The 24,027-nt window shown below is 46.6% G+C and overlaps 1 protein-coding gene across 4 annotated transcripts in view; it reads left to right on the top strand.

The window, feature by feature from the left end:
• The window catches only part of ABCC5 (ATP binding cassette subfamily C member 5), a 173,990-nt gene that overhangs the window by 122,509 nt on the left and 27,454 nt on the right, over positions 1–24,027 (top strand). For all 4 annotated transcript variants that reach the window (XM_029615996.1, XM_029615998.1, XM_029615997.1 and 1 more), the window contains 6 exons: positions 2,273–2,366; positions 10,796–10,980; positions 11,471–11,617; positions 12,282–12,411; positions 19,739–19,892; positions 20,222–20,350. In XM_029615996.1, coding sequence (XP_029471856.1) covers positions 2,273–2,366; positions 10,796–10,980; positions 11,471–11,617; positions 12,282–12,411; positions 19,739–19,892; positions 20,222–20,350 — 839 coding nt within the window. The remainder of the gene's footprint in view (positions 1–2,272; positions 2,367–10,795; positions 10,981–11,470; positions 11,618–12,281; positions 12,412–19,738; positions 19,893–20,221; positions 20,351–24,027) is intronic.

Below are 24,027 nucleotides of genomic sequence, written 5' to 3' on the forward strand. Positions count from 1 at the left end.
GGGGAAATCAGATTAAATGAAGAAAATCTACTACTGAAAATGGTGTTAAGTCCCAGCAACACTAGATTCTGTCTGCAGATTCAAGGTCTGACTAGAAAGATGATAAAAGAACTCCATGCAAAGAGTAAACTTTATTCCTCAAAACACAGCAAAACTACCAGCTGTGAGATCACAACTGGTGCATGGTAGCTCAGTAGGTCTACTGGCACATTGTGAAAAGTCCACTTGGAGCTTGCAGGAACACATTTTTCTGTATCTTGCCATATTAGAAAGGCTCAGTTCTTTGTCAAATTATTGATTTGGAAGTTGAAAGGATATGAGTTATGAATGAAGGGGGTCTTCAGATCAATTTGTTGAATCTTTTCCTGTGTTTAGAATAAAGAGAGCTGCTTATTCCATTTAAGAAAAGAGGAGGATTCAGCGAAGGTGTTGGTTGAGACAGTTTGGTGCATGTTCTGCTAGAAGAGGACATGATGTTGTCTTTATACTTAGCTGTTGTAAAGTTTAATGTTTTCATGGGACATCTGTTTGTTTGAACTGTTGTCATCACAAGCTTTATATTTGCTGTCTGTGACTGCATTTTTTGATTACCATTTGTTGTGCCAGAGAAGTTAGTAATCTAAAGGATGTATCTTCTTTCCTCCTCCCAAGGGTTTTAAAATATTATTGGCGCTTAATGGTGTGTTCTATCAGCGTGTTTTCATTTGTGAGGCATTAGAAATGTTCTCAAGTGGGAATAGCGCATTTAGGTCACATGGAGAGTCCACAGGGCTCCCCCTGCAACAGAGGGCATTCCCATGAGCTCCTGACTCTTATGAAAAGTTAAGAGCAGGAATGAACAGAGGTAAGATAAAATTCCCATTCCTCTTCATCCAGTTGGCCAGTCAGTTCAAATGGTTTATGCACGCCAACCAGCGAATGGAGTCAGAGCAACAGATTAGCTGATGTCACCCTTATATACTCCTGTGCTGACATCAGCCTGCCAGTATTCTGTCTCCAGCAGATGGTGGATGTGCATTCCATACTGTGGACTGGATATTTAAGAAAAGCTAGTGAGTGGCTCCTGAGGTGACGGGAGGTTTTTCCCCTTTCTTGGTTTACTTCTGGTGCATGGCTGATGAGATGATAGCTGGGGCTTCCTCTTTCGGTTCAGCACACCTTCAACCCTGTTAGATGGCAGTGGCAGCTCCTGAGGTGACAGTGTGGCCTCCCTCCCTCAGGACTACTGGTAAGTGAATGCTTGGTCCTCCCTGCACCCACCCTTCTAACTTGCTTTGGCAAGAACAGGAAAAAAGGATAGCTTCTTCAATGGAGTTTGTAAAGTTAAAAAAAAACCGTGAAAAGCGGATGTGGACATAGGTGAGCTGGGCTATTGCTTCATGGCCAAGAGATTTGCTTTCAGTACTCCGGTTTCGGGAATGGGGTATAGTATGTCTGTTCAGAGAGTTTTGGAAGTCGCATCCTTCAGAGCCTCTGAGGCTTGGAGATGGAGGAAGCCCTGGAAATAACATGATCCTTCAGAGGAGTTCTCTGTGTGACAAGGCCTCTTGAGCATGCATCTGCAACAGGAGTACATAGCCTTGTGACTGCACCAGCTGCATTTGGGTTCCTGTTGGAAGACAGGAATGATGGCCATGTTTGGGGAGCGGGAAAGTGAAAGGGACTTGGGGTCTCCCTTTGGATCCCGCAGAGTAGCAGATTTTAGGTCACATGGGGATTTCACAAACTGAGCTCACCTGCAGTAAAGAGGACATCACCCTGAGGTACAAACAGGTATGAAAAGTTGAGGAACAGGAATAAAGAGAGGTAAGCTAAAATTCCCATTCACATCCTCTGTTTTTGCTATTTTTTATTTGTAAGAATAAATTAATTGAAGTCTTTGAAATCATCTGTTAGTTGCTCCATATTCAGTGTGGATATCCTGAACACCTGACTAGCTGTGGGACCCCAGGACTGGTTTGGAAAGCCTTGTTTTAGCCAATTTTCAAAAGGAAACTACACAGATATGCTTCTCTTTGAAAATTAGATATAAGATCTGCAGATGTTTTTTGTACCTACTATACATGAGGGATTCTCCTTGTGCTCAGATTTGAAAAGACAAGTAACTTAAATCCAAATCCAAATTGTTCCCTTGACATCTGAAATAATGCAAAAATATTAGGACTGTAAAGGAAAGAAACCTAGGGTAAAAGTAAAAGCAGTGAAGTCAGTAAATAGGCAGGTTGGTCTTTTGAAGTTGTGCATAAATTGAGGTTTTCCTCTACTCTTCCAGATTAAGAAGAACAGCAGCTCCTTAAAGAAGCCCCTGGAGAAGGGAAGTAAGGCTGGCTCTGTGAAGAAGGAAAAAGCTGTCAAAAAGGAGGAAGGTAATTGAGTCTTCAAGCTGTAGGATATTGTTTCTAGTACAGCTTCCTTTATATACTATTGACAATGATCTAGGTTTAACCAAATCTTCTAGAAGTTGGGATTGGTAGGTCATGTGATGCAAACAATTCTGAAGGAGCTAGATGCAAATGAGGGGATACCCAGCAAGATGTGTGCTAGGTAGGTAATGTTGAAGGTGTGCAGAAAGAGCCTCCAGAGTCTGGACAGGCTTGCAAAGAAAGGGAGAAACCATTCTTGGTTTGCCATGGCATGAGCCAGTGGAAGCTCCTAAAGTGGAGGGGGAAGGGGTGGTAAAGGCCAGTGATGAAGGCTGGCATTGAAATAAGAAGAAATGTTCTTGCCTATGAATTTATTTTCCATTAGTTCCTCTACACCAGTCCAGTCCCATCAGATGGGTTGTTTCCCCCAACCAGCAGATGGAGACAGAGAACATTGATTTCTTCCTGTGACATAATCGCTTCTTCTTAGGGATGGTGCAGCGCAGCAGAATTCAGTATATCCTTGTCAAAGTAATGGATAAGATCTCTCAATAACAAACTACACAATAAATCTCCAAATTGAATCTGAGAAGATGACTTCCTGCAATGTCCAACCTAATTGGGCAGTAGAAGGAAAAGGAAAAAAAAAAACCAAACTATGCACAGCTAGGTAGCAGACAGAAGAAAACAGTCCCAGAAGTGAGATGGTCCTGCTTCCCTGGAGGATCCTGGACTAGTATAGCAGGAATAATGGAAAGGAAATTAACAGGTAAGAAAATTTCTCCTTCCACTTTGTCCTGCTGCACAAGTCCAGTCCCATTTAGGTGGGAAGCCCTTCCTATTTGGGTGGAAAAAAGTGAGGGCTGCCTCGAGAACCCCAGCTCGAAATGCAGAGTCCTCTCTTGCCAGAACATCCAGCTGGTACTGTTTCACAAACGTATGCAAAGATAACCAAGTGGCAACCTTACAAATGTCTGCAGATGAGTGTGTACCTCTGCCTAAGAGGATGACTGCTTTCTGTTGGAATGTGCTTCAACCAACTCCGGAGGTGTTCTACCCTGTAGGATGTATGCTGAGACAATAGTCTCCTTTATCCAGCGAGCCAAAGTAGCTTTAGATGCTGCCTCACCTTTACTTGGATCTCGAAAAGGACAAGTAGTCTGACTTGCAAAAGGCATTTGTTGTCTCCAGACATATCGATGATTAATCTCCTCCAGACATCCAAACACCGAAGGGACCAGTATTCATAAACTCTTGCATGAAAAAGCTGGCAGAGAGACTGCCTGATTAATATGGAAGACTGAGTTCCCTGTACGTACCCGGATCAGTCCAGACTGTGGGTTGAGCCTCCTGTCCAGCAGATGGAGACAGACCAAAACTGAAAGGGTATCCTGTATCAGGACAGAGCCTACCCTGCAGCCCTTCAGTATTTGTTGCTGGTCCCCATTCCAGTCCCGCTGGCACATCAATCAGCTGGAGGCCCGAGCGGTTCACCTGGCTCTCAAGGTTTTTCTTCCTGTACTCCGCCGCAAAGCAGTGCAAGTGCTCTCGGACAACTCCATCACGGTTACCTATATCAATGGACAGGGGGGTACCGAGAGTCGCCTGGTGGCCCTAGAAGCCAGCAAGCTCTTCGCCTGGGCGGAGCAACACCTAGATCGCCTAGCAGCTTCCCACATAGCGGGAAAGGAAAATGTACAAGCTGATTTCCTGAGCCGACAGTGTCTCGATCCCAGCGAGTGGGAGTTATCAGACGGAGCGATGAATCTGATTGTCCGCAGGTGGGGTCCGCCTCACCTGGACCTGATGGCTACCTTGAGCAATGCCAAAGTTCCCCAATTCTTCAGCCGTTGGAGGGAGCACTGCTTGGAAGGAATGGATGCCCTGGTCCTTCCCTGGCCTCACGACTTTCTCCCGTATGTGTTTCCTCCTTGGCCCCTAGTGGGAAAGGTTATCAGAAGAATAGAACTTCACAGGGTCCAGTCATTCTCGTAGCACCCGAGTGGCCCCGCAGACCGTGGTTCGCGGATCTGGTAAACCTGGCGATAGACTGTCCTCTTCGCCTCTGCCACCTTCCATGCCTGCTACGGCAGGGTTCCGTATTTTTCGACCAGGCAGATCGCTTCTGTCTAGCGGCCTGGCTTTTAAATGGCGGAGACTAAGAAAGAAGGGATACAAAGAAGTTTTATATCCACTCTACTGCTCGCCTGCAATGCTTCTACCTCTCTCACCTATGTCCATGTTTGTAAGGTTTTCGAAAATGTCTGTGCGGAATCGGATGTGTCGGCGCGTTCTTCCCTGGTATCCCTGGTTCTTTCCTTCCTTCAGAGAGGCCTCTCCAAGGGCCTATCATGCAATTCCCTGCAGGTACAGGTGTCCACTCTCTGCTCCCTCTTGGGCAATATTGATGGTTACGCGGTTGCGTTTCATCCGGATGTTGTCAGTTTCCTTAAGGGCGCTAAACATTTGAACGCGCCTATCTATACCACTTGTCCTTCGTGGAGCCTTAACTTAGATCTGTAACAGAGTGGACACGCCGAAAGGAGTGGAGAGAATGAGACGGGATTTAAGGAAACTGGAAGAGTGGTGAAAGATATGGCAGCTGCGATTCAATGCCAAGAAGTGCAGAGTCATGCATATGGGGTGTGGAAATCTGAAAGAACTGTATTCGGTGGGGGGAGAAGGGCTGATGTGCACGGAGCAGGAGAGAGACCTTAGGGTGTTAGTGTCTAATGATCTGAAGTCGGCAAACAATGTGACAAGGCGATAGCTAAAGCCAGAAGAATGCTGGGCTGCATAGAGAGAGGAATATTGAGTAAGAAAAGGGAAGTAATTATCCCCTTGTACAGTTCCTTGGTGAGGCCTCACCTGGAGTACTGTGTTCAGTTCTGGAGACCATATCTCCGAAGGGACAGACGGAGAAGGGCGAGCAAAAAGGTGGATGGCCTTCATTGAATGACTTATGAGGAGAGATTGAAGAATCTAAATATGTACACCCTGGAGGAAAGGAGGAGCAGGGGTGATATGATACAGACTTTCAGATACTTGAAAGATTTTAATGATCCAAAGACAACGACAAACCTTTTCCGTTGCAAAAAAAATCAGCAGAACCAGGGGTCACGAATGAAACTCCAGGGAGGAAGACTCAGAACCAATGTCAGTAAAGTATTTCTTCATGGAGAGGGTGGTGGATGCCTGGAATGCCCTTCCGGAGGAAGTGGTGAAGACCAAAACTGTGAAGGATTTCAAAGGGGCATGGGATAAATACTGTGGATCCATAAAGTCTAGAGGATGTGAATGAAGAGAAGAGGCGTGGGAATGATGGCTACTACCTGGAGATTAATATCCTTATTCAATAAACATACACACAGTTAATGCAACTCCAAGATTGCTCTATGCTTCAACAGCAAGAGGAAAAGTGGAAAAAAGGATTTGAATCCACAAAAGCAGGGGAGTAGCTTGCGTGTTACGGCGGTTGCTACCCCAAACCAAAAATGCCTGATATTTCACTTTCAATGCATATCCAGAATAGCTGTCTGCTTCAACAGCAGGGGGAATGAAGAGAAGATGATTTATATTCAGACAACTACCAACAAGGTCTGAATTACATAGTCTGGGTAAAACAAATAAGCATGGGTGTAGCTTGCTTGTTACAGCAGTTACTACCCTGAATCAAGCCTGATACTTCACTTAGAATACATGTCCAGTGCAGCTCACTGCTTCAGTGGCAGGGGGAATGAAGAAAAGAGGATTTATATTCAAACAACCAACAAGGACTGAGTTGCACAGGCTGGGTAAACAAGTGAGGGAGTAGCTTGCTTATTACGGCGGTTACTACCCCAAACCAATTAGCTAGATACTTCACGTAGATACAGCTCCAGCACAGCTATCTATGATGGAGGGGGTGGAAGGGAAATAGAACCAAAAAAGTTATTTAAAGGGACAAGAGTAACAGAAAAGTGTGAAAACTTGCTGGGCAGACTGGTCGTCTTCTGCCGTCATTTCTATGTTTCTATGTAATTGAAGAACTGATGTACCTTTTGCGTGAGTCCACTTGTGTGCTGCCATAAGTAGCTGGAGGTGCCAGGGAGAAAGATTAGTCTCCTCAGACATTCCTAGACCGGTTCCTCCTTGCCAATTCACATATGCCACTGTTGTGGTGTTATCTGAGAGAACCTGAACAGCTTTGTCCTGGAGAACCAGGAGGAAATCAAGCAGGACCAACCTGATGGACCATAAGGCCTCCTCCAGAGACCAACAGCCCTGAACCATGTGATGCTGACAATGTGCCCAAAACTGACCAGACTGGCATCTGTTGTCCCCAGAATCAGAGGGGTATAGCCAAATTGACACCCTTTAGCAGGTGTTAGGGAATCATTCACCAGAGAATAGATTCACATACGGATTGCATTGGGGCAGCCAAAATCCATCTGCGACTGAGGAGACCAGTGAGTCAGAAGATAGGTCTGAAGAGGCCTCATGTGCTCCCTGGCACAGGCATTGCTGCCATCAGTCAGAGGACCTGCAGATAGTCCCAAGCGGTAGGAAATGAGGCAGCAACCTCCAAATCTGAACTGCTTTGGTTGCTCTTTTGTTCGTAAGAATCGTTGGACTGCTCCATGTGTCAAAGCGTGTTCCTAAGTATTTCAGAGACTGCATGCACTGAAGCTTGCTTTTCGCAAAATTGACTACCCAGCTATAGCCTAAAAGATGAACCCACCCTACTGGCTGCTCGGAGTGCTTCTTGGTGAGACCTTGCCTGAACCATCTAAATATGGCTGGACCATATTCCTTCGCATCTCAAGGCCACCACAGCCATCACCGCTGTCACCTTAGTAAATATGCAGAGCATAGTCGAAGGGCAACATGTGGAACTGAAAATGTTCCTGCAACGTGCAGAACCAAAGGTACTTCTGATCCTCTAACCGGATAGGAATGTGCAAGTAGGCTTCTGACAAACCGAGAGAGCAGAGGTACTCTCCTTGCCAGATGGCTGAGAAAACAGCATATGTTTCCATTTGAAAGTGGGTAACATGTAGATGGCAGTTTACCCCTTTGAGGTCCAGAATGGTTTGAAATGACCAATCTGTCGGGCACTATGAAGTAAATGGAACAGTGGTCCTGCCTCCTTTTCGGGAGCAGGAATGGGAACCACCTGCATGAGATCTAGCTTCAACAGTATTTTGTGGACTGTCTGGCTATAGAGGAACAAGGGGAGACCATGAAAAGATTGTGAATGGGCTGCTGTAGATCCAAAGCGTACCCAGAGTGGATGATTTCTAGCACCACTGATCCAAAGTTGAGGGTCCACTCTCTGCAAGTGGCCGCCTATCGGGGTTATGAGTGAGTAGATTGTGGGCCTTCTGGAACCTGAAGGAGAGCCAGAGTCTGATCTGTTTCCTGAAGCTATGAATTGATGGATTTTTGCCTCTTGGTGACTGAAAATTGAGAGTAACCACCAAAAGACTGTCTACCAGTCCTGTAACATCAGTCATCAAGGAACTGCTGATCCCTGCCAGCTCTATAGAAGGACCACCCCTTCTCTTCTGATAGCCACTGGGTCTTTAGATCGCCCAGGTTCTTAACCAACTGGTCCATATCCTCACCAAAATGCAATCTCTCCTTAAAAGGAAGCTTTCCCAGTCAAGTTTTAGACCATGTATCTGCTGCCCATTTTCAAAGCCAGATCAGTGTACAAACTGCAACCAATAGAGCCAAAGAATGAGAACTATGGAGCAAATCTTATAAAGCATCTGCCAAAAAGGCATCAGCTGGCTCCATCTTTCCCCCTCTTTGCTCTCTGGAAGCTGTTGAATCCAGCAAAGAAGATTGTGCAGCACCAGGGCAGAACAAATAGAAATCTGGACAGCTACCACAGAAGTAAACAAGTTCCTCAGTAGAGGCTCTTTCTTTCAATCCTGAGGATCCTTTAAACATGTACCATTTTCCGGGAATGGTGGTACAGCACGTCACTACTGTGATCAAGGCATCCACTGTCAGGGTCTGGAAAAATGTCTAAGGCATGGTGGCTGGGAGAGGATATCTCTGTAAGAGGTTTACCCTCCTTAGTACTGATTCATGGGACTCCCACTCTTGCCAGCATCATCTCCTCCACCTTGGGCTGCAGGGAAAAAGCTCTAGTGGATTTCCACTTCCCCTTAATGATAAATCCCAAACCAGAGTTTCCTGAGACTTCGACCTCCTCCAGACTGAGGCAAGAGACCACCTGATCGAGACCATCAATCTCATCCTTGTGGAATAAATGAATCAGAGTTGTGCTTCAGACCCGGGGGAATCTCTCCCTCTTCCAGAGAGACTGAGCTTTCCTCTTCATTATCTGACCCTTCCCATGAAGGCCCTGGAGCCACAATGGGCCCCCTAAGCCCTCTTAGGTGGGGGGCCTGTGGTGACAAAATGGGAGGAATCCCACTGGTCCTGAGTCCATCTGGCTACACGCTAGGAAATGGAGAAATTACTTACCTGATAATTTCGTTTTCCTTAGTGTAGACAGATGGACTCAGCATCCCGCCCACAGCTGCCCCAGAGAAGGAGGACCTCTGAAAGCGAACCTCGAGACTAAGCAAATACGGGTAAGCCATTGCCTACCCCTAGTTCAAGACACCCGCAGTTTGTCCAGTGTCGGCGTTAATTGATGAGTGCACTGGTGGTCTCCAGTTTTTTAAATCAGTTTTAATCAGTTATTTAAGCAAATATATATCCACAATGGCTTTTCAAAGAGAATACTGAAGAGCTGAGTTCACCACAGGGGTATCTAGGGTGACGTCAGCTTTGAAATCTGTCTCCCATCTGCTAGCAGAAGAGCACATAACCCACTGGTCCTGAGTCCATCTGTCTTCACTAAGAAAAACGAAATTATCAGGTAAGTAATTTCTCCATTGAGCATGTGGAGAGATGAAATTCTTGTTTAATAATCCCTCTCCTTCCTCATTGATACATGACAATCTCTAGGCACCTGGAAATCAAAAGTTGCCAAGTATGGTGCATAGGGGATTTATTTATCCTTAGTTTTAATTATTGGGTGTGTTTAATATGTCTTCTGTTTTGAAATATTTTGTTGGGTGTTTGGAAAATGAAAAGAAACATTTTATTGAAGTTTTTAATTATTGGATGTTGTATTTGTCAGCTGTTTTGAAATATTTTCTTTTTATTAGTGATATTTTTACCCCAGAAAACTGAACTTTGAATGTTCTGTTCTATGTAAAATCTATTATAAATATAACATTTTAATTGTAGGCTTGGGGTGGGCTGCAAGTCTGTAAGATTCACCTAGGGCTCCTAATGCTATTGCACTGGCCCTGACAATGGCTTAGCCACTGGTCTTTATTTTTGAGTAGTTCTGCTGTGGTTGGATTACTACTTTTGACTTTTTAAAAAGATACACAGGAAACACATTATATCAGTCTGATATGGTATTGTAAGCTGTGTATCTTAACCTAAAAGAAAAAAAACTATCTACATTTATTTATAGTAATTTTTACCCCGCCCAATTATCAGAAACTTATTCCGGGTGATTCACAGAAAACTCTTATCGCTCGCGCTCTCTCTCGCTCGCTCACTCTCTCGCTCGCTTTCTAATTCAAAACATGCTATTTTTAGGGCCCTTCATACACCATGCAATGTGATATGAGTGCCTTCAATATAATTTAGTCACCCTAAGTTAGGGTGATGTGTGTAAAAATATTTTTGTTTAAATGCAAATAGAATGCATACTTATCATGGTTTGATATAACTCTTGGAAAAGTAACTCATGATTATTACAAACTCCGTGTTTGTCCTGTTGAGCATCTGCATTTTCAAAGTAATCTGCCTTGGGGCTTAATCTCCAGCACTGCAGAAGAGTTGGAGGTCTGATGGAATTACAAGTAGGCAAAAGCATCCCCGTCTTCACTCAGTTCTTATCAGCTCCCCACTGCAGGCTTCTCGTTCAAGTTCTGAGCATGCTCAGATGTCAAAAGAATTATTATAAAAATGGAATACACACAAATCCCCCCCCCTCCCCACTTCCCCTTTTCATTCAAACAATTCAGTGGGGTTAAAAACATGCAAACAGGAAAAAATCCGCCTGGCCTAACTAGGATGCTAGAAATGAATTCTGTCTTTTTGTGTCAGTCTGAGTTGTGAGAGAGAGGATATGCTTAGAATAATGTTTCGTGAATGCATTTTGCTGTTATGTTGCTGCAAAATCTCAAAGACCATGTTAACAGTGTACTTCGCCTTGCTTCTCTTGCTTACCAGACTCTGGGAGCTCGAGTGCTGTGATGTCACTTGTGATCTTGCAGTTGGCTGCTTGGGAAGCTACGCAATAGCCAATCAGATTGCTTGATTTTTGCGTGTGATTCTTTTCTTGTACATTTGAACCCTGGCGTTTTGCTCGCTTTCCACATTAATGTGGCTGTCTTGCTGCTCCTTAGGTCAGCTGATGCAGCTGGAAGAGAAGGGCAAAGGCTCTGTGCCCTGGTCTGTTTATGGCGTGTATATCCAGGCGGCTGGAGGTCCCTTTGCATTCCTGATTATAATGACGCTGTTTGTCCTGAATGTGGGAAGCACTGCTTTCAGCAACTGGTGGTTGAGTTACTGGATCAAGCAAGGAAGTGGGGTAAAGTAGAGGCTTCTTCACTGTGGCTCAGACTTTTGGCCGACACGCTGTGTTCGCTCACCGTTTACCATTGTGCAGCCTTGGAGCTCAATTACTGTTACTTGGTCAGTGGGAGGGTACTTGATTGTTCAATTTTATATCCTAAAATTTTGGGATCATATATAAAGTTGTGCTTGTCGAAATAACATGAACACAATCTTTTGCTGGTATATCTGTTCCCCCTTTAATTTTTATTTTAGTATTTATTTTGAAGACATTTAGAGTTTGAGGTGTTTAATTAGAATTTTGCTTTCTATTGTGTGGCTTGTGGGATTATGCAGCCATAAAATGGTGTGGAAATAAGGGGCACATTGCTGTCCAAGTAGTAGGGACTGTCTGTGAATATCTGTACAGTGCTGTGTAAAACTAGAATTTGCTGTACAAATGATTACTAACAGTTTAATAAGGAAATGCCTGGCTTTAAAAGCTTTTGTAATCCTTGCTTCCACAGAACACATCAGTGCTGGTAGGAAACAAGACCCTAGTGAGTGGAAGCATGAAAGATAACCCTGACATGAATTACTATGCTGGCATATATGCACTTTCCATGGGGGTCATGCTGGTGCTGAAGGCTGTTCGTGGGGTAGTCTTTGTTAAGGTATGCTTTCTATACTTTTTCCCCCTCTACATTTCAGGCTTTTATGTTAGTGAAAAATTAAGCTCACTAATAGCTGATTCTAGATCATCCTTCACCCGCCACAGCCAAAGCAAGAAAACTGCTTGCCCAGTGATACATGTCTTCTGTCACCTGCATTTGGGATTTGTTTTTCCTGAATACTAAGCTATAAAATACCGTCTCTAATGCTGCTACAACATGTAGTGTGTTTTGAATCTCCTTAAGAACCTGCTTTACCTCTCAAATTTACATTATACTTTCCTGCTTAAGGTTATGAATGGAGAGAGAAATAATTGCCAAGCAGAAAGTAGCAGTGTGGATGAGAGGAATGATGAATAGAAAATAGACACAAACATGGGAACAGCAGGAGACTAGAGCCAGAGGCAATGCAATGGCATAGAAAGTTTGTGATGTGAGTGATGGGCTTGGGAATGCGGAGGGCATGGGGGGCTAGGGGAGAGGCTGAGAAGAATGAGATGCTTGGCAGAGCTAAGGAAGGGTGAAAGCTAGGGGCTGGCTGAATGAGGAGGAGAAATGCAGGAGAGGAGGCAAATCTAAGGAGATATGGGTGGGGAGAGGGAAGAATGTCAATGACACAAAATGTTAGTTACATGTGGTGACCTTTTGCCCTTGCCCTATTCACCAGGGCACTCTAAGAGCCGCCTCCAGACTGCATGATGAGCTCTTCCGCCGCATCTTGCGCAGCCCAATGAAGTTCTTTGATACCACACCCACCGGGCGTATCCTTAACCGCTTCTCAAAAGACATGGATGAAGGTATTCTGTTCTCATTCTCTACAACGCAACACCTTAGTTAATAAACAGAAGATGTCTATTGCACCTCAGTTTCTAGGTTCAGAAATGGACACACCTCCTCTCTATGGGTACGCTGGAGTATTGTGCAAACGCATTTCTTTTTGTTTCTTTCAGTACCATGTGACTGTGTTTAGAAATAATTGTACAGTGACCTTGTCAAGAGAGACTGACCATTGGCAAAGATATTAATGGTGCTTGATGACGTAATATGCTTTACTGAAGGTTCAAGCAAACTGATGGTAAAAAAGATTAAAAGGTTAAAAGCAAATCTGAGCCTTTAGGGAGTGACATGGTCCCCAGACATGTTCTAAGATTTTTATATAACCTCCTCTGAACTGTGCATGGAAGGATTTTAGTCTGCTGTTTAGGTGATGGAATCATTTGATCTTCTGCAATCTCCCTGATTTGAATCCATTTCATAGTAACATAACCGTCATACTGGGGCAGACCATGGGCCCACACCTGGTATCCTGTTTCCAATGGTCGCCAGTCCAGGTCACAAGTACCACATCCTGAATTCCAGAGCGTAACTGTGCATGGAGTGCCTCATATTGATCTTTGGTAACTGACAAATCCAGGATTAGAAAATAGAGAGCTCAGTGTAAGGCTTCTCAAACGTGTCCTTAGCATTCCCAGCGGGTCACGTTTTCAAGATATCCTCGCTGAATATTCCTGAGCTAAATTTGCACAGGGTGCAGGTTTCTTATGCATGTTCATTGTGGATATTCTAAAAACCCCACTGGTTTGGGGAGTCCTATGTACGGGGCCCTGCACAGTAACAGTAGTCTTATCCCCCAACCCTATAATTTCAGCTTTCCAGGAGTCCTCTATAGGCAGGTTGGCCCTGGGGCCCATACTCTCCTGCGGTCAACCTTGGTCTTGAGGACAGGTTTGAGAAGCCCTGGATCAGTGGGAAGCTGCAGGTCTGCCTGAAGTAGTGTTAAATGATTCCACATAGTAACATAGTAAATGACAATAAGAAAAAACCCAAGTGATCCATCCAGTCTGCCCAGCAAATCTTTACTTTTTATGGGTAGTAACTGCCGGTCTGTGCAGGTCACTGCCTTCTGTTTAGGGGAGTAACTGCCACTCTATGCAGGTTTCTCCTTTTTCTTTATTTGCATCCTCTGATTCTCCGAGGACAAGCAGGATGTTAGTCCTCACACATGGTGATATCATCAGATGGAACCCCGACATGGAAAACTTATGTCAAAGTTTCTAGAACTTTGATTTGCCACACTGGGCATGCCCAATACCACATAGGATCCCTCTTCAGTCTCTTTCTGTGAAGCTGCAGTAAGTGAGCTCACTTTCAGCCTTTTTGGCCTGTTTTGAAAAACGTTTTCCATTTTTTGCTGTTAAGTGATTATTTTTCAGTTGCATTTGATGCCTGGTCTCTCTCGGTCCTCCCTGTAGTGTTCCTAATCATAGTTTTCTTCATTAATCGGTAAATTTCCTTTCATGGTTAGTTCCCTGCGGTGGCTGTGCCTTGGTGCCCGTCGCCATCGATTTTGATCTTGCTTTCCATTTATTTCGTCCCGTCATGGCCATGTCTGGTTTCAAGCAGTGCCCGAGGACCATGTCCATCACGGACACTCAAGATGAATGTGTCTTCTGCCAGGGGGCATTGCATGATGTCCAGGGTTTCTGCAAATGTCCCAAAAGGATGTAGTCTTCAGCTCGATAAGATGGAACAACAATTCGGGCCGGAGAAGATTGAACCATTGGCATCAGCATTTAAGGACCACAGAGCAATACTAAGCCATCAATATCAGCAGGATCATCTGTGCCATCGGCCACCGTCGGGCTCCTCCAGGCTGAGTACATCAGGGTCTTCATCATTGGCCTCAGCACTGGGGAAAGACCATGCCAAGCATTTGCATTGGTCCCCCTTGATGCACGGGCATGCGCCAGCTCATGATGTAATGACCCCGTGGCAAGGAGCACCAGTCCTCCATTGGTGCCCGGGGATCTGTGACTGTCATCAGGATCAGTGGAGACAATCTCCAATCTTCCTCACTTCCAAAGAGCATCTGGCCACACCACCTTCCCTGTACATACCAAGATCAGTCCAGACTCCGGGTTTTGCATCCTGCCAGCAGATGGAGACAGAGAAAGTTTTACTAACACTGCTATATAATCATGTGTGCCATCTGCAGTTCCTCAGTATTTTTCTGTCTCCAGCAGATGATAGATGGTGCAAAACTTGCAGTTCTGCAGTCAGGAAATTACTTTGGTTTTGTGAGCCTTCCTCCCAGGGGGTTTTTGGGTCCTAGTGGATCCTTCCCTATCTGGTTGAGTGGACGAGCAGGGGGTCGATGACCGTTTTGTATGCTCGCTTCATTATCCCGTGGGGTGTAAATCTGATGATCCAAATACCTCCCCTTCACGAGGCTGCTGAGGCAGTTGTAGGCTCAAGACTGGTTTTCTCAGTCTGTTCTCCTTTTTGAATTTGTCTGATCTTCCTGTGGTGCTGGACAGCTCTGTTCCATGCTAAGGGAAGATTTTTTTTTTCTCTTAGAAAACTTTAACAAAGGACAAGAGAGGGAGGTATGGAGCAGAAGGCCTTGTTGACTTGAGGGGACTGCTCTCTGCCTTTGCGGTGTTGGTGGCCAGGGGAGAGGGATTTTTCTGCCTCTCCCGTGGTTTTGGCTGCATTGGTGGGCTCAGTTGAGGGTTTTCCCGCCGAGTAGGTTACGGTGCAATGTGTCTGAGCCGCGTTGGTTTGGGTGCTGCATCCGTTTTGGGTGCAGAAGTGCCGTCCAATGGCCCAGTGGCCACAAAAAAAGAGTAGAGGATCTCCCGCAGCGGTTATCCCTGTGCGCTAGTGTTTGGAGCGAGTCTGGGCCGCTATATCAGTCTTGAGCGGGAACAGTGCAACAGAGGAGGAAGGATTATTCCCTTTAAGCTTTCCCCCGTCCGCTTGAGCCCTGTGGAAGAGCAGGGGGAGGGAAGATGGGGTAGAGACTTCCAATCTGCCTGTTGCTGGATCCTCTGTCGCTGGTGCCTCTCAGCAGTTGCCTGCTGCTTCCTGGCCTTTTTCAGTAGATTTTGTCCTGCAATTGCATGGCTGGGGACCTGGACCCAACCTTCTGAGGGTCTGGAGTTTAGGTTCCAGAATAGGCGGCCTTCGCTGGTTCAGTGTTTGTTCCTAATCCGTCTGGCAGTGAGTCAGATGATTCAGAAGGGGGCCCCCGGGGATCCGGATCCGGGAGCATTGCTGTCACAGGTCTAGGGGGTTGATTCTGATGCAGCTGGAACAGTTCCAGGAGATGAACTGGAGGAGATTCCGGTATCTGAGAGAGTGACCCTAAGGTGGTCTGTTTGTTCTGTAAAGAGAAGTTGGGGCCTTTGATTCCTCAGGTTCTGGAGGAGCTTGGGCTGAAGGTTCTGCAAAAAGACTGACATTGAAGGGGAGGACCTGGTCCTGGATGGGCTTAGGGATCCCACGAGAGCCTTCCCATATTATAAGTTAGTGAAGAAGTTGGTGGATCAGGAGTGCAGTGCTCCCAAAGCTGCCTTGAGAATGGGGAGGGTGGTGGCAAAGCTTTATCCTTTGCCTGAGCAGACGTTGGACCTCTTTTCCCTTCCAAAGGTGGATGCTGCAGTGTCGCAGTTGCGGGTTCCGTGGCTTTGAAGGTTGTACAAGATCGAAATGGGCAGCCATCTGTTCCAGTTTTATGCAGACAGCTTATTTGTGTTGTGTGCAATAGCTTCAGGATGGTCAGGCAAGGGCAGGTGACGAGGCAGTTAAGGCTAACAACTTAGAGGCGATGGCATACGTTGCAGATGCTCTGTATGACCTGGTGAGACCGTTGTCTCTGATTATGGGTCTGCTGTGTCAGCCAGAATGTTATGGTTGTGTAACTGGACAGAGACTGTGTCATCTTAAGTTCCAGTTGGTTTCTCTGCCTTTCAGGAACCACCTTTTGTTTGGGGAGGACCTAGACAGTTGATGAAAGATCTGGGTGAGGATAAGGTGCCATGCTTATTGCCTGCATAGCTTCCTACCAGCTCTACATGAGCCAGTACTCGCAGGACATCAGGAAGCAGGTGCAGGAGGTGGCCAAGCAGCTACCTCAGCAGCAGCAGGACACTTTCATGTCGTTGGTGCACAAGGGCTTGGAGTGCAGGAAACACGAAGTCCGAGTGACCTAAAAATCTGTAAATATGGTTTTGAGATGGCATCGAGAGTCTCTGCAGCAGGAATTGTCACCCACAGAATGGCATGGCTACAGACCTCTGATATCAGACTAGAGGTACAGGAAAGACTTGCTGATATGCTGTGTACTGGGAAGAATCTCTTCAAAGAGAGGGTGAAGGATGTGGTGACCCAGCTCGGGACCACTATGAAACACTTCAACTCTCCGCCAGCACTCTGGACCCATCTTCCTTGGCTAGGAGGTTGGTGAGATCGGGGCAAAGGAAGTCTTTATTTCACCAGAGGAAGGTACTATCCTGCGCCCCCTTGTTCCCATCACCAGCATCAGGGCTCCCACAGTGGTCCCAGGCAGAAGAAAGCCCTAAAGCCCATCCTGCACCTCAGTCAACTCCAGGGATGAAGTTTTGACTGGGTTGTAGGGAGCATAGTCCAGTTATCCCTACCCAGATGATGGATCCACAGGTCGGGGGCAGGCTGTGGTTCTTTGTGAACCAGTAGCTCAGTACGATCTCAGACCAGTGGGTTGTTTCCAAAATCTGTGAGGAACAGATTGGGTGTCCCACAAAATTGCCCTTGGAGCCCATTTTGGGGTCTTGTAGCACATCAGGAGGTGGTACTGATGGAGCTCTCCTCCCTCTTAACGGCCAGAGTGTTTGAGCCTGTTACATCACACCAAAGAGGGTTTGGATTTTACTCCAGGTACTTCCTGATTCCAAAGAAAAGAGGAAGAATCCATCCCGTCCTAGACCTAAGGGCCTCGAACAGATTTATCAAAAAAGAAACGTTCAAGATGGTTTCCTTGATCCCCCTTTTACAAAAAGAGGGACTGGCTATGCTCCCTTGATCTGAAAGACATGCCTGGCCATGGTGGTGACTCACCTCCGCAGACTGGGAATGCATGTTTTCCCATATCTGGACATTTGGCTGGTCAAGCACATCTCAGGCAGGGGCCATAATGTCCATGTGCTTGATCATCCTGGTGCTCGAGTCACTAGGGTTTGTCATCAACCACACAAAGTCCTATCTTAGCCCATCACTTCAGTTGGACTTCACAGGAACTCTGCTAGACATGGTTCAGGCCAAGGCCGTCCTGCCCATCAAAGGGCCATCACTTTGAACATCGAAGCAGAGATTCAGCAGAGACAACAGGTACCATATTGAGGTTGTTGAGTCGTATGGCCGCAACCGTGATGTCACTTCCTTGGCACGACATGCGCAAGGTCCCACGGAGGAGGTTTTCCCAGTGGTGTGAGCAGAAGTTCCTAGATCCATTCTCCTGCACCACACAAAAACTGCTTTATTATCTTCTACACCTATCGGAAGCTGGCTTAAAAACCAACTGTTAGAATTAATCTCTGTGCAATTGGCACATACCACCATGGTGTGGATGGTATGCCCATCTCTGTACAGCCTATAGATATATGATTCATGCGGGGCCTGCTTCATTTGAAGCCTTCCACTGTGTCTTGGGACCTCAGTGTGGTATTAGCTCAGCTGATCTCCTTTTGAGCCGCTGCACAGCTGTGACCTGGAAGGTCATATTTTTGGTGACTGTCATCTCAGCATGCAGGGTTAGTAAGCTCCAGGCCTTAGTGACTTATCCACCTTATATTAAGTTTTATCATGACAGGTTAGTCTTGCGTACGCACCCTAAGTTCCTGCCTAAAGTTGTGACAGACTTCCATCTTAACCAGTCCATTATCCTGGCAACATTCTTTCCCAGGGCCATTTGCACCAAGATAAACGACCTCTGCATGGTTTGGACTGCAAGCGAGCCTTAGCCTTCTATCTGGAGCAGACAGAAGCCCACAGACAGACCACCCAATGTTTTGTATCTTTTGATAGGAATAGTGTCTGTTTGGCAACGGCAATCCCATCCTATCGAATTGGCTAGCAGAGTGCATCTCCTTCTATTATGTCCAGGCGAGCATGCATCTTGGGCGTCATGTTGAGGCTCATTCTGACTGAGCCATGGCAGCGTCAGTGGCCCACTTGCAAGCAGAAGCAGTTCCCATGGAGGAGATCTGCAAGGCTGCGACATGGAGTTCTCTCCACACATTCACATCTCACTATTGCTTGGATAGGGATGGCAGACATGACAGTAGGTTTGGTCAATCTGTCCTTTGGAATCTGTTTGAGGTGTAGAACCCAACTCTCTCCCACCTCAGGCCCAGCGTGACCAGGGGTGCATACCATGCATTTGCATGGGGTGGCACACCTGGGGAGGTGACAAGCTGGCAGCAGGAGAGGCCATGGGGCTGCCAGCAGCCCAAGAGGTGCAAGCTGTTGGCGCTCAAGTGGCTGTCGGAAAGGCATGTCTCCATTTGTGTGTGCGCTTGCACGCACACCCGCTTCTGCTCTCCCCCCCCCCTCCCAAAATCATGAAGGCCCATGAGAGAAAGGCGGGGGGCAAGAGAAGGACTCTTGGCATGATGGCTTGCCTAGGGCGGCTGAACCCCTTGCATTGGCCCTGAACATTGGGGGGGCAGCTCGAAAATTGTTTGCATGGGGCAGCACAATCGCTAGCACCAGCCCTGTCTCGCCTAGGACCTATTGTTTGGGTTCAGGCTGTGTCTCCCCTTCTGTTGCCAACAAGCACCATTGTCTGTTGCCACCTGGTTTGGGTGTCTGTTGGTTCCCCTTTTATTTTGGGGAGCAGCCTGTAGCTTAGGGATTCACCCATGTGTGAGGATTACCATCCTGCTTGTCCTTGGAGAAAGCAATGTTACTTGTAATAGGTGTTCTCAGAGAAATTGGGATGTTAGTCCTATCGAAGCCCGCCCACTGTCCCTCTGAGCTGGGTGTCTATTTGTTGATTCATATTAAATTCTATTTTATAAGACTGATGAGGAACCCCGCGTGGTTTTAGGGCATGCTGGGCATGCCCAATGTGGCAAATCAAAGGTCTAGAAACTTTGACATAAATTTTCCGTGTCAGGGCTCCATCTGATGATGTCATCCTACTGTCCTCAGAACACCTGACATAGGTAAGCAACTCTGCTTTACCCACCAACCCCCTTTGAATTCATTACCTCATGTGGGAGGGCATTCCATGTATCTACCATCTTTCCAGACGACTAACACCTGTTGTATGGCTGATAGCTCTTCTTTTCTCTCATTTCCTAGTTGATGTCCGCCTGCCATTTCAGGCAGAAATGTTTGTGCAGAATGTGATCCTAGTCTTCTTCTGCTTGGGGGTCATCGCTGGCGTTTTCCCCTGGTTCCTGGTAGCAGTTGGCCCACTTGTTGTCCTCTTCACAGTTTTACATGTTGTATCCAGGTAATCTCTCTGACAACTGGTTGACCTTAAACTCTGTGCCATCTTGTTCACCACACCAAGACTGGGACTTAAACACTGTAGTAAAGTTTCGCTGTACTGCTGGAGGTGCTGTCTTTTCAAACTAAACTGCGGGGGAGGGGGGCAGTACTAGAGGAGGCGGTGATGCTGCAGGGGACAGTAAGAGGTGTACTGATGCTGTAGGAGCAGTACTAGGTGTACCACTGCTTGGAAGTGCTATCCTTCCACCAGACCTTGTAAGATGTGCTGGTGAGGTGAATGTTACTTGTTCAGGGTTCATTCCTTATATTTCTTCTTCTTGGGTCTTGCAGAGTTTTTATTCGAGAACTGAAGCGCTTGGATAACATAACACAGTCACCTTTCCTTTCCCACATCACATCTAGTATTCAAGGCCTCTCCACTATCCATGCCTATAATAAAGGCCCGGAGTTTCTGCACAGGTGAGTGGTGCTCACTCTTGTGGCTCGATGAAAACACTATGATACTTCTAAAGGTGCAGAATTATTAAACCCAAAGGGATCATTTATTGTAGTGCTAGGTTGCCACAAACCCTGAGAAAACTGCATAAAAGAATAGAATGAAATCCTGACTACACCAGACTGCCTAAGAGAATTAATTTCAGATAGTACTGGTAATAAAGCTTTAAGACTTGGTGTCCTGTCTTGTAGCATTGTGTGCCACCAAAAAAATCTTGAGGTACGTTCCAATTTTGCATGTGTTGCCAAAGTAATACATAGTGATATTAAAAATAAAAGGGGATAAAACAGGGTACAGAAAGGACAATATGGATGATTCCAGGTTCTGATGCTGGTCAGATTGTTTTTGAATATAACATACAGTATTAAAAAAAAAATAAATCTTCACCCCTTGTACACTTTTCACGTTCTGCTGTCTAAAAAATATAAATCGCAATTAGTTTTTCACAACATACTGTATACGTTCATTGTGACAGAATTATAGAAACATTCCATAAAGAATAAGAAGAAAAAATTCCTCTTCATCCAGTGAGGCTAGACCACCCAAGCAATTCCACACAAAAAGTTATGCTGGTCAACCAGCAGATGGAGACAGAGATCAAGAACTTGCTGATGTCACCCCTCATATACCTCTGCGCTGACATCAGCCTGCCAGTCTCTAGTAGATAAGACGTGCATTCTCTGTTTTGTACTGTGGCCCAGATAGGCTGGATGATCAGAATGAGAGGCTTGTGGCTGGCTCCTGCAGTGGGAGGATATTTCCTCTTCATCCAGTCAGGCCGGTCCGTTACCAATGGGTTCTGCACACCAGCCAGCAGATGGTGACAAACTTGCTGATGTCTTACTCCTGTGCTGACACCAGCCTGCCAGGATTCTGTCTCCAGCAGATATTGACAGACCTCCTGGGCTGGAATGCTACGTCTGATTAGGCCAGATGAACAGGAAGTTCCGTCTCATCCTGCTGCTCCAGTCCAGCCCTTAATAAGTGGGTTGTTTCCCCCTACCAGCAGATGGAGGCAGACGACAATGTTTTCTCGCTCTCTGACATCACAGCCACTACTTAAGGGTCTGCTAATCATCAGGAATCCAGTACTTTCTGCCTCCAGCAGGTGGCAGGTTCTGGTTGTGAGCAGCTTGGATCTAGGATTGGACCCTGGGCCAGGTCATTGGGTTTCGACCAGCAGTGTGAGCCCAGCTAGTAGTTCCCGATCCAGAAGGGTCCTGGTTGAGCTTGACAAAGGAGTGATTAAAAAAAAACCAAAAAACTTCTGAGGGGAAGTTTGCTTGGGGCCGGCCTCAACTTTCTTCCCCACTCTCTCTTCAGCCCCCTCCCTTTTTCCCTTGTAGCCTTTCTCTACCTTTTGGCTCTCTGTTGTCTGTTCTTTCTGTAATTAAAAAAAAAAAGAAAAGGGGGAAGTCTGTCAATAAAGAATACAGAGAAGAGGACTTCCGTCAGTGAATCACAGCTGGGAGGGAAACGCGGCCTGAAAGAGCGATGGGAGTGTGGGGATTGTGTTGGGGGAGGGGGTGTGATTGCACGTGGCAATGCGAAGCCTGCGAGGTGCTCCGTACAGCTGCAGAAAAGGGGCTGGTGGGCCTTGCACGTTTGCTTGCTGGCAGGACACTGAGTCCTCTGTCGATGAATTGGCTGCCCCCTCTCCAGTGTGCGGCAGTTTCTCAAGCGCTTTTAGAGGGCCCAGGCGTGCAACCAGTCATAAGTTCCTTGGTGGATATCTTGGATTCTGTTCCCATGCGGGAAGACCTTGAATCAATAGATCCAATCAGGCCTTTGGGGCTACTGATGCTCTGCCTACCCTGATGCAAGCTATTGTACCTGGAGTCTCCTCCTTACTGTGCTATAGGAGACCCATGAATTTTATTCTTTCTGGGACAGGCCTCTTGCACTTTTCGTGGCCTGGGGAGATTTTGACATAGAGCAGAGAGGATGCTGGAAGTGTTCCCTCTCCCCCTCCGTCCCCCCCAGGTGCCTCTTAAGAGATCGCGGGGAGATGTGAGGACCCCATGGGGCGGGGGGCAGGGCGGATGACCCCTGAATCGCTGATAGCTTGGCCTGCTTGGAGGAGGGGGAGATTCCCCCAGGCCCAGATAACAACTCTATGATTGTTGTTTCAGATGAGAGAGCAGGTGTTCTCTTACCTCCGATTGGAGGAGTTGCAGCTGTGAGATACTCTGGTGTGGGACCCCATTAAGGAAGCAAACCTACTACTGCCTTCCCCCTGTGGTGGGGAAGATGATTATAGCAGAGTGGGAGTCCACTGAATCAGCCTAGAGGGGAGTTAACCTCCTGCAGAGTCTATCCCCTTCCACTGGCTATGCTGCAGAACCTGTTTCAGGCGCTGATGTTGGATGCACTGGTCATGTCAGTAATGCTATGCACCATTGTCCTGGTGGAAGATGGGATGTCATTGCAGGATCACAAGAGGGAGCCTCCCTTGAAGTGTTTCTGTCTCTTCGACCATGACTGCCAAGTCGTCTTCTGTTCTGTGCTGGTAGTGTGTGCGCGGATCTCATGGTTACAACAGTTCCTGGAGGCCAAGGAAGTGACACGGATGGAGTCCACTGCCTTTTTAGTGGATGTCGCTCGTTTTGTGGCCCTCTTTGTTATAGTTTATTAGCTTTTGTAGCTGCATAATTGGGTGGAGACTCTTGGTCCAAACCTCACTTAGGCAAGTTAATTTTTACGGGCAGGTGGTTATTTAGCGAAGATCTGGATCAAGAGCTTAGGGGATCCTAAGCCCCAATGGTTCCTGAATAAGGGCCAGTCCTTTTACAGAGCTGGTCAGGGGAGGTTTCGGGCCTCCAGGCACTATAGGTCAGGGAAGCAGGGGCTTTTTTGTACTCTTGATTGTCTGGTACTACTTGGATTCTTGAGGAGGATTGTGATAAGCAATGATATCTCCCTCACACTCTAGCTTCTCCTCCCTCTCCTGCAAAGCACCTCTTCTACCAGAGGTAGGAGGACGTATAAGGAAAGTACTTGCTTCCTTTTTGAAGTTTTGAATTCTTAGGAGAAAAAAACATCCAAAGATGCTGTGTCAGTGGCTTTAGTATTGGGCAGGAGAGGAAGCATTGCTGAGGTCCTTCCCGCAGTGTGGGCCCCGGGGTCGCTGTGACTTCATAGTGGGGGAGGAGGGACTGATTTCAGGTAGCTTGATGTACAAGAAAATGGTGTGGGTGGGGAAAGCACCATGTGGCCTGCAGGGCTCGGCACTATAAGCTGCTTTAGGTAGGCCTCTTGTCAGGCCTGTGTAGGAGGAGGAGAGGACTGTTCAGGTCTCCCCTCGATGGCAGTGGATCTCAAACCTGAAGCTATGAAGCAGCAACACTTGCAGACTGTGGACGGTGAAAGGGCTGGCCATGGGAAAGAGGGCAACCAGAGCGAGAGGAGATCGGTGTTAAAAGATGCTTTATTGTGGACAAGATTTATTTGTCTAAGATAACAGCCTTCAAGCACAAATGTACATTTAAATTTGATAAGATATGGCAACCATATATCAGTTGGAAAATCACCCAAGCTACTGACCCGTCCTGTTCCAATACACCACTTCAAGTATAGGGTGATTACATATTCTTTGTGGAGGCTATGGTGGTTGTTCCTAGTTTCATTTCTTTGACCCAAT

The sequence above is a fragment of the Rhinatrema bivittatum genome, chromosome 9 (genome assembly GCF_901001135.1).
Source record: "Rhinatrema bivittatum chromosome 9, aRhiBiv1.1, whole genome shotgun sequence".
NCBI lineage: Eukaryota > Metazoa > Chordata > Amphibia > Gymnophiona > Rhinatrematidae > Rhinatrema > Rhinatrema bivittatum.